General features: G+C 48.9%; 1 protein-coding gene across 2 annotated transcripts in view; it reads left to right on the forward strand.

Annotated features, from left to right (window-relative positions):
• Nucleotides 1–8,703, forward strand: part of cacna2d4a (calcium channel, voltage-dependent, alpha 2/delta subunit 4a) — a 76,437-nt gene extending 67,734 nt beyond the window's left edge. For both annotated transcript variants that reach the window (XM_049009424.1, XM_049009425.1), the window contains 7 exons: nucleotides 314–366; nucleotides 623–678; nucleotides 997–1,017; nucleotides 2,828–2,945; nucleotides 5,579–5,699; nucleotides 7,234–7,311; nucleotides 7,518–8,703. In XM_049009424.1, coding sequence (XP_048865381.1) covers nucleotides 314–366; nucleotides 623–678; nucleotides 997–1,017; nucleotides 2,828–2,945; nucleotides 5,579–5,699; nucleotides 7,234–7,311; nucleotides 7,518–7,610 — 540 coding nt within the window. In that variant the 3' untranslated portion in view covers nucleotides 7,611–8,703. The remainder of the gene's footprint in view (nucleotides 1–313; nucleotides 367–622; nucleotides 679–996; nucleotides 1,018–2,827; nucleotides 2,946–5,578; nucleotides 5,700–7,233; nucleotides 7,312–7,517) is intronic.
• Nucleotides 8,704–11,550: the final 2,847 nt, after the last annotated feature.

An 11,550-nucleotide genomic window follows, 5' to 3' on the forward strand; every position in this document is an offset into this window, starting at 1 on the left:
CGGTCAATTTGACCCCAGGGTAGGTGTGAGCATTGACTGAATTTGTACCAGACTGGCACCCAAAATGTCCATTCTTCAGCATCACTAGAAAAATTATCTGTACGTTCCAAGGACAACGTCGTCCTTTCCGCATTTATGTACATCAGCAGCCGCTCACATCCAGGCCAATGTGGACACCAGGCTCGGCGGTGTGATTTTACCCTTCGGAGATCTATAAATAACGGCGGCTGCTAAGACCCTGTTTCCAGCACTTGCATCTGAATAACAGCTGACAGTTGATCTCTTTTCCCTCCCTTTTCCCCGCTGCCTACAGCCCTTCTACATCTTGCTCTCGGCTCTCAAATGGTTCCTCACTAACTTCATGCTGTAAGTATGTCATTCGGAAGGATCTCTCTGAATAACTTCAACGCTTCCCATTACACGCATTTTTGGCCGGATTGTAATGACTCCATTTTGGTTCTGATCACCCTGGTTCCCCTTAAAGGCAGCACTATGCATTGACCCCAACTTCTGAATCTGCTATCAGACCCAGTGGCTAGGAGTCCATTCTCCGTCTGCAGGCTGGACTCACTGTTTGCCAGAAACATGCAGTGTTTGCTTCATTCTTATTGGACTTCCGCAGGTGTCTGCTGGAGTTCAATATTTGCGGTCTGTGGCACTCTGATCACCTTGCAGAAGGTAAGTCATGCTGTAGTTTTGTAATGATGCACTAGACCTTCAAGGAACTGCTGTGTCTGGAGAACTGGCATGACAAGAGCATATTAAAAGTTGGAGATTCTGGTCCCCAACCTCAATCATCTTCCAATCATTCCTTAAATCACGTGACTGTTCTGTATAACACCCTTCTTTCACAAACCATTTTCTCATCTCTGATCCCTCCATACCTGTCTGTCATGACTGCCTTCACTGCTGTACGCCTGATTCTGTCCGCCTTCCTTGTGGCCTGTTGACACACTCCATCCATCCGCCTCATTCACTGTGACTCCTCCCACTCAGCCAAGGCTGTCTTCCATACATGTAAGTTACACCATAGTCACATGACCCCATGCTGTCCAGCTTCAAAGTTTCTGTTTAATGCCAGATATGTTCATATGGGGAGGGGGGGTGTACTGTGTGTGCTTCTGAACATTGCCTGATTAATGTGCTTATAGTTTAAATTATTTGTGACACACTAAACAAATGCAGGCAGAATTTAACCATATATATTCTGTACTCCACCAAACCAGTGCAGCTGACTCACTACAGACACAGCTACAGACACACCTGCGCACGCACACACAGCTACAGACACACCTGCACAAAAGCCGCCCCCCACATACACACTCACACACAGAGCATCAGGTCAGCCTGCATGTGGGTACTAGGCCACAGAGACCACCTTACATAAGGCAGGGAGCTGAATCCGCACAGAGCTGCAGAGTGGGAGTAGAGCGGCTTCCCTGCTCCTCTTCGGCGCCGCGCCTTGGCCCCCTGCTCCTCTCCGGCGCCGCACGCCGCGCCTTGGCTCCCTGCTCCTCTCCTCCGCCGCGCCTTGGCCCCCTGCTCATCTCCGCCGCCGCACGCCGCGCCTTGGCCCCCTGCTCCTCCCCTCCGCCGCACCTTGGCCCCCTGCTCCTCTCCTCCGCCGCGCCTTGGCCCCCTGCTCCTCTTCAAACGCCGCGCCTTGGCCCCCTGCTCCTCTACGCCGCCGCACGCCGCGCCTTGGCCCCTGACTCCTCTCCGCCGCCGCGCGCTGCGCCTTGGCCCCTGACTCCTCTCCGCCGCCGCGCGCTGCGCCTTGGCCCCCTGCTCCTCTCCGCCGCCGTACGCCGCGCCTTGGCCCCCGGCTCCTCTACGCCGCCGCACGCCGCGCCTTGGCCCCCTGCTCCTCTCCGGCGCCGCACGCCGCGCCTTGGCCCCCTGCTCCTCTCCTCCGCCGCGCCTTGGCCCCCTGCTCATTTCCGCCGCCGCACGCCGCGCCTTGGCCCCCTGCTCCTCTCCTCCGCCGCGCCTTGGCCCCCTGCTCCTCTTCAAACGCCGCGCCTTGGCCCCCTGCTCCTCTACGCCGCCGCACGCCGCGCCTTGGCCCCTGGCTCCTCTCCGCCGCCGCGCGCTGCGCCTTGGCCCCCTGCTCCTCTCCGCCGCCGTACGCCGCGCCTTGGCCCCCGGCTCCTCTACGCCGCCGCACGCCGCGCCTTGGCCCCTGGCTCCTCTCCGCCGCCGCGCGCTGCGCCTTGGCCCCCTGCTCCTCTCCGCCGCCGCACGCCGCGCCTTGGCCCCCTGCTCCTCTCCGCCGCCGTACGCCGCGCCTTGGCCCCCGGCTCCTCTACGCCGCCGTACGCCGCGCCTTGGCCCCTGGCTCCTCTCCGCCGCCGCGCGCTGCGCCTTGGCCCCCTGCTCCTCTCCGCCGGCGTACGCCGCGCCTTGGCCCCCGGCTCCTCTACGCCGCCGCACGCCGCGCCTTGGCCCCCTGCTCCTCTCCGCCGCCGTACGGCGTGCCTTGGCCCCTGGCTCCTCTCCGCCGCCGCGCGCTGCGCCTTGGCCCCCTGCTCCTCTCCGCCGCCGTACGCCGCGCCTTGGCCCCCGGCTCCTCTCCGCCGCCGTACGCCACGCCTTGGCCCCCAGCTCCTCTCCGGCGCCGCGCCTTGGCCCCCTGCTCCTCTCTGCCACTCTGGCTATGAGCTGCTGCTCACAGCAGCTGCGGGAAGCAGAGGGAACGCCCAGGAAAAGCCTCTGAGATACAGAGACACGGACACCACACTCATTAGTAGAGCTCTGTGCCTGTGCGCATGGCCCCTAATGAACAGCAGGTGTCCAGGACAGATTCCTCTCTCTCTGCTCCCCACAGCCCACAAGCACAAGAAAGTGGAGGTGATGCAGCCGTGCGACACGGAGTACCCCAGCTTCATCTACACGCCGTCCGTCAAAGAGACCAACAGCTTTGTCCAGTGTGGCCGCTGTCACAAGTAAGGGGCCACACCTCCCAGTGGCCCTCCGAACCTGTCCTCCACTGCCACCCCTTTCCATCACACATTCCCTGCATTGTTAGCCCCCTCCCCCACTTCAACCCACTCACAGCTTAATTTCGGCCAGTTGCTGGGTGAAATGAATGCGGGAACCGTCTAGGTACTTAAGGCACTGGGCAGAGGCACCTGGGAAATCCGCATGGGGGCAGTTCGGAAAACTGCCGCGGTCCGGGCGGGATGGCGAGAGTGGCGGTGTGCAGCCCTGCCATTACCTGACTCATCCTGCTTTGTCTTCTCCAGCCAGAAAAATCCCACACAGTTTACAGGGATGCGCAGAAGCCTTAGGAAAGTGCAGATGGAATTACCTTAAATTGACTTAAGCCAGTCGTCATTTATACACTATTACCCATCACACACACCCAACCCAGGTGAGTCTTAATAATGGAAACCTGAAAAGATGACCAGCATCCACTACTGTTAACAGTATGAATGACAAATGAATTTGTGAATTGTGCAACATTAGCACCACCTGGTGGATGAATTTACACATTACAGGAAGGTAAACGCCCATCCATAAGTCCATATATCCATCTTCCGACCATTTATCCTGCACGGGGTTGTGGAGAGTTTGGAGCCCAACCATAGCACTGCACAAGCCAGGGGAACAAACGCACACTCAGATACTATAGACGGTTTATGGACACATATTCACCTAACTGCATTGATGGGCCCCGAGTTTCTGAGAACTAGAAATTCTGCTAGCTGTTAGTATTCTGAGAATAGAGCCTACTGTAGATGTGGAACACAAATTATTGTTGAATCTTTGGATGCCATATCTTGACACCTGACAGGTACTTCTAGAAATTTCCCAGACCTATTTCAGGTTCAACAAAGGTAAAACAAAAAAAAATCATCCAATAACATGCCAAGATTCCGGCCTGCAGATTTGAAAGAAAAAAAAAATGTTTTTACACAGGCAAACTAGACGTCAATTTAGCAAGATTTGTGCCTATTTATATAGGCAAGTAGGTGACTTTTTAATATGCAATGAAACTTCCCAGTGAAATAAATATTTAAAAACCAGGGAAAGCCAGCAGCTGTTAATCTTACAAGTCGAAGTACATTTCCAAATATTATGATGAAAGATGAAGCAATCTGCAGGAGATTGGTGATCACGCACTTGTACCACCACTAGGGGTCAATATTTAACAAGATTTTGGGGATCTATGTTCACTGTAGGCCGCCTAAACACAGAACTCTTATTCACACTAATGAAGGATTGTTAACAGCCAGTGGTAGGCAGAAGTAATCTGTTTTTGAGGCTGTGGGTGAGACAGGGAGGGGGTGTTTCAGGTACCTCTCAGCTTCCTTCTGCACTTCATGTTACACAATGCAGTTCTGTTGTAGTCACAACTTTTCTACCAGAACAGTGTAATACCTCATGCATCCACTGGGCTAGAAGCACAATTACTGTATTTATGATCGATTTAAAACTCTCACAAACTGCAGAATCATAAAGCTTACTGGGGCTTCGCGTTCTGGTACCAGCCCCGGGGACTGCTTCACGAACATCTGTGTTTGGAAGAGACCCGTCTCGCTGAATTTGGCATGCCTGGCATCGATCGCCTCGATCGCCCTCCACCATTTTCCGCCCATCGACTCAACCCCCCCTTGGGTAGACCTAACGGAGCGAGCAATGCTAACAAAGTCTGGCGGAAGCGTTGTTCAGGATGCCCATGGCGGCCAGCGGGCCCCCATCCATTATGTGGGCAGGAGGCGGAAGCCGGCTGACTGCCCCCGTCCCCAGCACACACAGGCCCCTTGGCGACTGGCAGCGCTTCTATAATACCTGTTGTCTTATGCTCTATGGTCGGCTGACCTGGAGGAAATGACATAGACACCCGTTCCTCAGGAGATCCTGGCACCTCACCCAGTACCCTTAGTTACAGCCCAGAGCTGGCTGAGTTTGCTTTGTGGTCGTCTTCTGTTGCCAGCATTCCTGCAGCAGGAAAACACATAACCAGGGTATCAGACCCCAGAGGCTCCTTAGCTAGTGCCAGCTGGTGGGCAATTGGCACGGGCCCTTTCCCCGCCCTGGGGCCACGGATGTACTGCAGGTTGGGGCGGATTGGCGTGCGGTCCTGGCTCGCCCCGAGAGAGCCGGTTTTGTTCTGGCTACAGTTTGCATTGGCACAGGACCGCAGGCCCGCGGTGGTTCTGGGAAAGAAAAGCCGTCTCTGGAAATGTCCCTGTAAGCTGCCCATTCGACGGGACGCTAGCAGACACAGGCTGACCGCTGGAATCCAGACGAAACACAACTCGCCTTTCAAATTCGGCACTGAACGCCACTCCGGCCTGAAATGTGCCATGCTGGTGACTGGATGTGCTGCAGAGGGCCCCGGTTCTTCGCCTTCTTTGTTGACTGGTTGGGACAGTGCTAGACAAGACCATCTGCCGTTCTAAAATATTAAAATTGCATAATATTACACGGATGTCATTTGTGACGACGGGAATAACTGAGGCGGTGCTTGAACATCATTATTTCCATCCTGAGTGTGAAGCGGCAGGAGGGGCTGTGAGAAACGAAGCTGGGTTCCAGTCGTCTAACAGGCACCGGTGCTGCTGCTTTCCAGGATGTTTGTGATGCAGCAGATCGCCAACAGCAACCTGCTCATGCTGGTCGTCCAGGGCGAGTGCGACTGTGCCCGCAGGTTCCCACCCATCACCTTGGAGCCCAAAGAGGTCAAATATATCCTTCCCGTTCTGGGAACTGCTCCTTTTCAGGAATGGCCACTTAGCTGGCCAAACTCTGAATCCACACTGCAAGCGTAGAGACATAACCTACATCAGAAACAGTAGGATTATTTGGGCAAGTATGTTCGCACATACTGGGAATCTGTCTCCATTTGTCAGTGGCTGTCATGTAGGGATGCACCGATACCAGAGCTTTGGGTATCGGCCGATCTCAAGCACCGATTAGATACCAGTGTTTAATTAGTGTTTAATAAAAATAATTTTTAAATATAAAATAATAAAAATAATAATTAAAAAATCCATGTTTCTCTAAGGTGTCAAACAATGTTTTTATGATGGAGTAATCCAATTTGAATGTCGATTCATTTAGATATCGGAACTGCACCAAAATTCCAAATGATCCCAGAATTCCACACACATATGCACCCCAAAGCAGACCAAAGCTACCATGATTTAGGCTTGGGCAGTATTGCAGTAATGTGGCGTACCGCGGTAATGCTAGGCCCCACCATTGCTTGGTGAAATTTATCGTGTGGGACCCCTACTCAACAAATCATATCATCAAGGCTACAAAAGACCAGAATAGCAATGCTTCTGAAAACACTGCCAAAATACTTTATAGATAGATAGATAAAAACTTTATTAATCCCTCGGGTAGATTCCTCTGGGAAATTCGGTTTCCAAGAGCACAGCACCGACAGAAGTTACACAACGTGAGCAAATGTTATATCCATCCATCCATCCATTTTCCAAACCGCTTATCCTATTGGGTCGCGGGGGGTCCGGAGCCTATCCCGGAATCAATGGGCACGAGGCAGGGAACAACCCAGGATGGGGGGCCAGCCCATCGCAGGGCACACTCACACACCAGTCACTCACACATGCACACCTACGGGCAATTCAGCAACTCCAATTAGCCTCAGCATGTTTTTGGACTGTGGGGGGAAACCGGAGTACCCGGAGGAAACCCCACGACGACACGGGGAGAACATGCAAACTCCGCACACATGTGACCCAGGCGGAGACTCGAACCCGGGTCCCAGAGGTGTGAGGCGACAGTGCTAACCACTGCACCACCATGCCGCCCCTCAAATGTTATTTTTATATATATATATATATATATACACACACACACACACACACACACACACACACACACACACACACACACACACACACACACACACACACACACATATAGATACAAAGACAAATAAAATATACAAAAGGGATAAATAGAATAAATAAGAATACGAGGGAATTGCATTATACTGCATTATACTGCATTATAATGTCTGGATGGTATAGAAGATTTGATACTGCCCAAGTTTACCATGAGCACTAAACAACCTGCTGCCCTGTGTATGAGCTGCCCCTCCTACAATCCTAGGCGCAGAAAAGGGTGATAATGTTCAGTGTCTGTATGGCTGTCGGTAATAATGTTCAGTGTCTGTATGGCTGTCGGTAATAATGTTCAGTGTCTGCTGCTGACGGCCATGTTCGTTGGTGAGTCCTTAACCACTCTGCACATAACACCTCGGTCAAGTGCGACAGGATGAGGTCACAGAAGCTCCGCAGAAGACCAGACTCCTGCCACGCCTTCCACCCTGAGGTCAGGCTCCTCTCGTAGTCCTGAAACATTGGATTTCTTTCTCTAAGAACTGCAGTATTAATAAAAACAAGACAATAAAAATTTGGCACAACTAGTTTAACCACAATCTAGACGATGTGTATTTTTCCTCAGTCACTTTACATGGTCAGTTGTATGTGTTGGTCCCCAAACAGACACGTAGCACTGATGTTACAATTATGTTGCAGGAGAACGCTGAAGACTGCGGCGGAGCCAGTGAGATATCCCTGTCTGTCACCCTCTTCATGACTACACTCATCGCCTCGCTTGTCCTGCGGTGATGGAGGGCTAAACCTGCTCACAGGGGCCGAGTTCGAGGGCCCCCACGCCTGCGTCACACCTCCCCATTTGTTTTTATTTACTGCTTTTATTTTTGTTCTTTTCTGAGATGAGTAGGATGTTAGACACAGCAGCACAGAATGCGTATGTCCACTGCAAGCAAGTGACAAAGGGCTTGTTTTCTAATCTAACGTGTAGCTTTTTTTACCATGATGGTGAGAACGACATGCTCGGACCATGGACGAAAACAACGTAGAGGCGCCATGATGGACAGCAAAACGTGCAGTGAAAAATGCATTCCACCAGTGCATGTGTCTGCCACGGTACTGTGAAGAGTCAGCGATGCAGTGACACCTGTCCCCCCAATCATGAGATCCTGCTCTCTGTTGAGCACCGTCCAACTGTGCCATCTAGAGGCCATGCAGGGGAAGATAAGCAACCACAGAAGAGGGTTTTAAAAATATCATAAAAATTTACTCTTTTTCATGAACCATGAGGGAAAGAAACTGAAAATCCGCCAGTATATTTGGCATATGCTCCATGGGTTTGCTACAGACTTTGTTTTGCTTGCAATTTGTTCACACTGCCATTGTTGCACATGTATTACAACTGCACACGATTGTTAACTGATAATACCAGTTCTAGCGTGAAGAACGTATGCAGCAGGGTTCCGCAGGAGGTGGCCTAGGAGAAGAAAATGTGTGGCCCCTTTGCCTGGCAAATCTCATCATCAGTTTTCCAGTGGCCCTTGGCTTAATGTTGTTGATGGAATTTGGCCTTTGGGGGAAAACTGATATAGAGCCTGACCTTCGTGTAAAATTCTACATCGACCTGGAGGGAACCCTGATGAAATGTCAGATACAGTGATTTGCCTGGACGCTCACAGTGGCTTTTGGTTGACTCCTGAGCACCAGACTGACGTGATTAGTTTGTAACATATACCTGGGTTTGTTCATTCATGGAATGGTTTGAACTACAACTCTCTACAGTGTTTGAAGTACACATTACATTATCAAGGAATGTATACAAAAATTGGACAAAAAAACAATGTAACTTTCCCTTAAGTAAAAGTTGCTTTAAAGTGTATGAATCAAAGTGAGTGTTGTAAACAAACTCCTTCGCTATTACAGAGAGAAAAATCAAATTGGAACATACAAAGCACCTGGGACACTTCTGGAAAATACCAGCCCCAGATTCATCGCCTTTTCTCACAATGGGCATAATCCTTATCATTAACCCCACATCATATACCTAGGGTTGCAGTTGCATGAGATTATCACAGTATTTCAGCATCTCAGGAAATATCATGGTTTCACAGTATTTCACAATTATTATCAGTTACAATGACCTTAAAGTAATGAAAGCAGGAGGATATTTTGTCTGGATAAACACTTTATCGTACCTGAAACCTGAAACAATTTTTTTGGAAGTATGTATATAAAAGTGTCCCTTTTGAAAAGAAATTAATTAAGAAAGCTGTAAATCTCCCGCTGGGACAAAAGACATTAGGAGGAAAAAAATTAAAGGATCTTTTAAGCAGGACCTTAAAAAAATAAAAACTTCTTTAGATAATAATCATAATAAAAATATGCCACTATCGAGCTAAACATAATCTTATAAATCATGTCAACAATTTAAATATACAATTATAATTCATAATAAGTATCGCTGTAAAGCTAAATATATATTAATAATCTAATTAAACATGTCATACTACCAAGCTATATGCTTTTTTATAAAATTAAATGAAAACACACATTGTTAAAAACATTTGTAAATGTATTTTATTGATATGAGACGCTTGCTGAAAAGTTTCTTTTTCAAAACATGTCAAATACAAAAAATAGTAAGATGACCCATCCAGCCCCTATGATCTGACTTAATTGTCTTTAGAAGGGAAATTCCTGTTCATTGGTCTCGTTATGCGGTCAGTACAGCGAATGGTGGCTATAGTTAGGCCTGAGCATGGGAGCAGCTGGCAGAGTGATGCAGGTGGATTCGTCACAGACAAGACTGATTAAATATCCAAAACAGTGTTATTCATTTTTTAAAGTAAATATACACCAAGCCAGAATGTTATATATTTCATTTTCTTGTTATCCAAATCGATATCAGCCAGCAGTATCCTTAATCTTATTTTCTGTAGATATAGCATGACCAGTAGTCACATTCTTCTTATTGACAGTCTGCCGTCAACTGAATCCACTTAGTTATCAAATTAAAGGAACCCACCGGTATGTATCTGCACCAACAATTGCACTAAGAATTGATGTTGTTTACCGTCCTATGACGGATTTTTTTTTAGATTGTCACACTGCTGTTAGACTCAGTACTCTTGCCAGATCCTGGAGTTTCCTAAAAACATTCTGTTCTCTCAAACAGTCATGGACTGACTGACAGATTCTCCAACGCCACAGAGAGGAGCAAGCCCACATCCCAAAGATACATAACAACTGGTTACCAAAAGCCCAGCACTGGATAAACCTTTGTCCTTTTCAAAGTTGCCCAGGAAGACATGTGAGCTCCACAAAGGGGACGGAGTACCTCTGTAAGCGAACGAAGCGACAGAGAGCGGTGAACCTGGGACGTGGATGGAATACATAGACCGGCGAGATGTCCTCCGACCGGCCGTGCTGCCTTTTGACAGAGGAACCAGTACAGCACCGCTACCAGCAGCCCGTTAGCCTGCTTCACGGAAGGCCGCAGATACAAAATGCCTCTGCAGGGTGGGGTGTGTGCAGGCAGCCAGTTTGTCCAGTCAGCCAAGCCCCCCAAGGGCAATCGCAGCCCCAGGCCAAAAAGGCCCAAGGCTGGGATGCAGAGATGGGGCATGCGGCCACCCATTCAGAGGACATAAACTGTGGAAGATGTGGAAAGGCAGGAGGTGAGGGTCATATTTTCAACAGTGTGGAGATAAAAGCACACTAAGGTCTCCTAAGAAGGCTGTCATCTGTCTGAAATACTCGATTGGATTTACTTTGTTTATTTGAAGTGTAAAGAAGCCAATATTCTCACTCGTACACCTGTGAGGGTGTCCTCAACCCAGCTCCCCCCATACCCAGACCCCATGCCCCTTTGATCAGTTTTACTCTCAACAATAAATAATTATCTGTCATTTTGCCACTGAATTACACAAGGCGATTGTGTATTGTTTTGTTGTTCATCTCTGATTTCTTGAATAAACATATTGTAATTAAATGCTCTGATCTACAAGCTGCCTTGTATAAATATAAATGTGTTTAAATGATTGAGAAAGTCTTCCTACAACATCTTGTCAAACTAGGTTAGCTGATTGTGGGAGGATTTTTATGTTTGAGATTTGTGTCCTTGAGGTGAGCACACTGCCCTCTACAGTGTGAAATGAGCATTGCTGCACCAGGTATTGTACATTCAGACATTTTGGCTAGATATACAGTAACAGAATTACAATCGAAGGGAAATATAGCTATGATTTGCAAATAACTGACTCGATTTGCTTGCAATACCACCGGTTCCCTGTGGTTGTATCCCAGCCATCAAATTATACCGCATAATAGGTTGCACCATTCACCAAATGTATGACAGTTTGGAAATGGAATTAGCTCTGCGGTAGAATAGCTCTTTTCCATTAATAACAATCTCATAAAGCAGTGGGCATTCAGTGGACTCCCACCCGCATCCCCCAGGTCAGCACATTTCTTCAGACACGGTGGACCTCAATTTGTGGGCTCAATTTGACCCTCGAGGAAATAACAGTTCTGGACCCTGCCATAGATGGTCAGCATAAGCTTGGAGACATTGGAGGTTCTGGGACCGAGTTTAAGAACCACTGTGTTAGGGGATGCAGGAGCATTTGACCTTAATGTCCTTCAAGTATTATTTACACTATTAAGAAGCAAAAGACAATTATTGAAGGGTGATGAGTTATTTATGCAATGCTTTGCAGTTACATTTTACAGCCTT

The sequence above is a fragment of the Brienomyrus brachyistius genome, chromosome 3 (assembly GCF_023856365.1).
Source record: "Brienomyrus brachyistius isolate T26 chromosome 3, BBRACH_0.4, whole genome shotgun sequence".
Taxonomy (NCBI): domain Eukaryota; kingdom Metazoa; phylum Chordata; class Actinopteri; order Osteoglossiformes; family Mormyridae; genus Brienomyrus; species Brienomyrus brachyistius.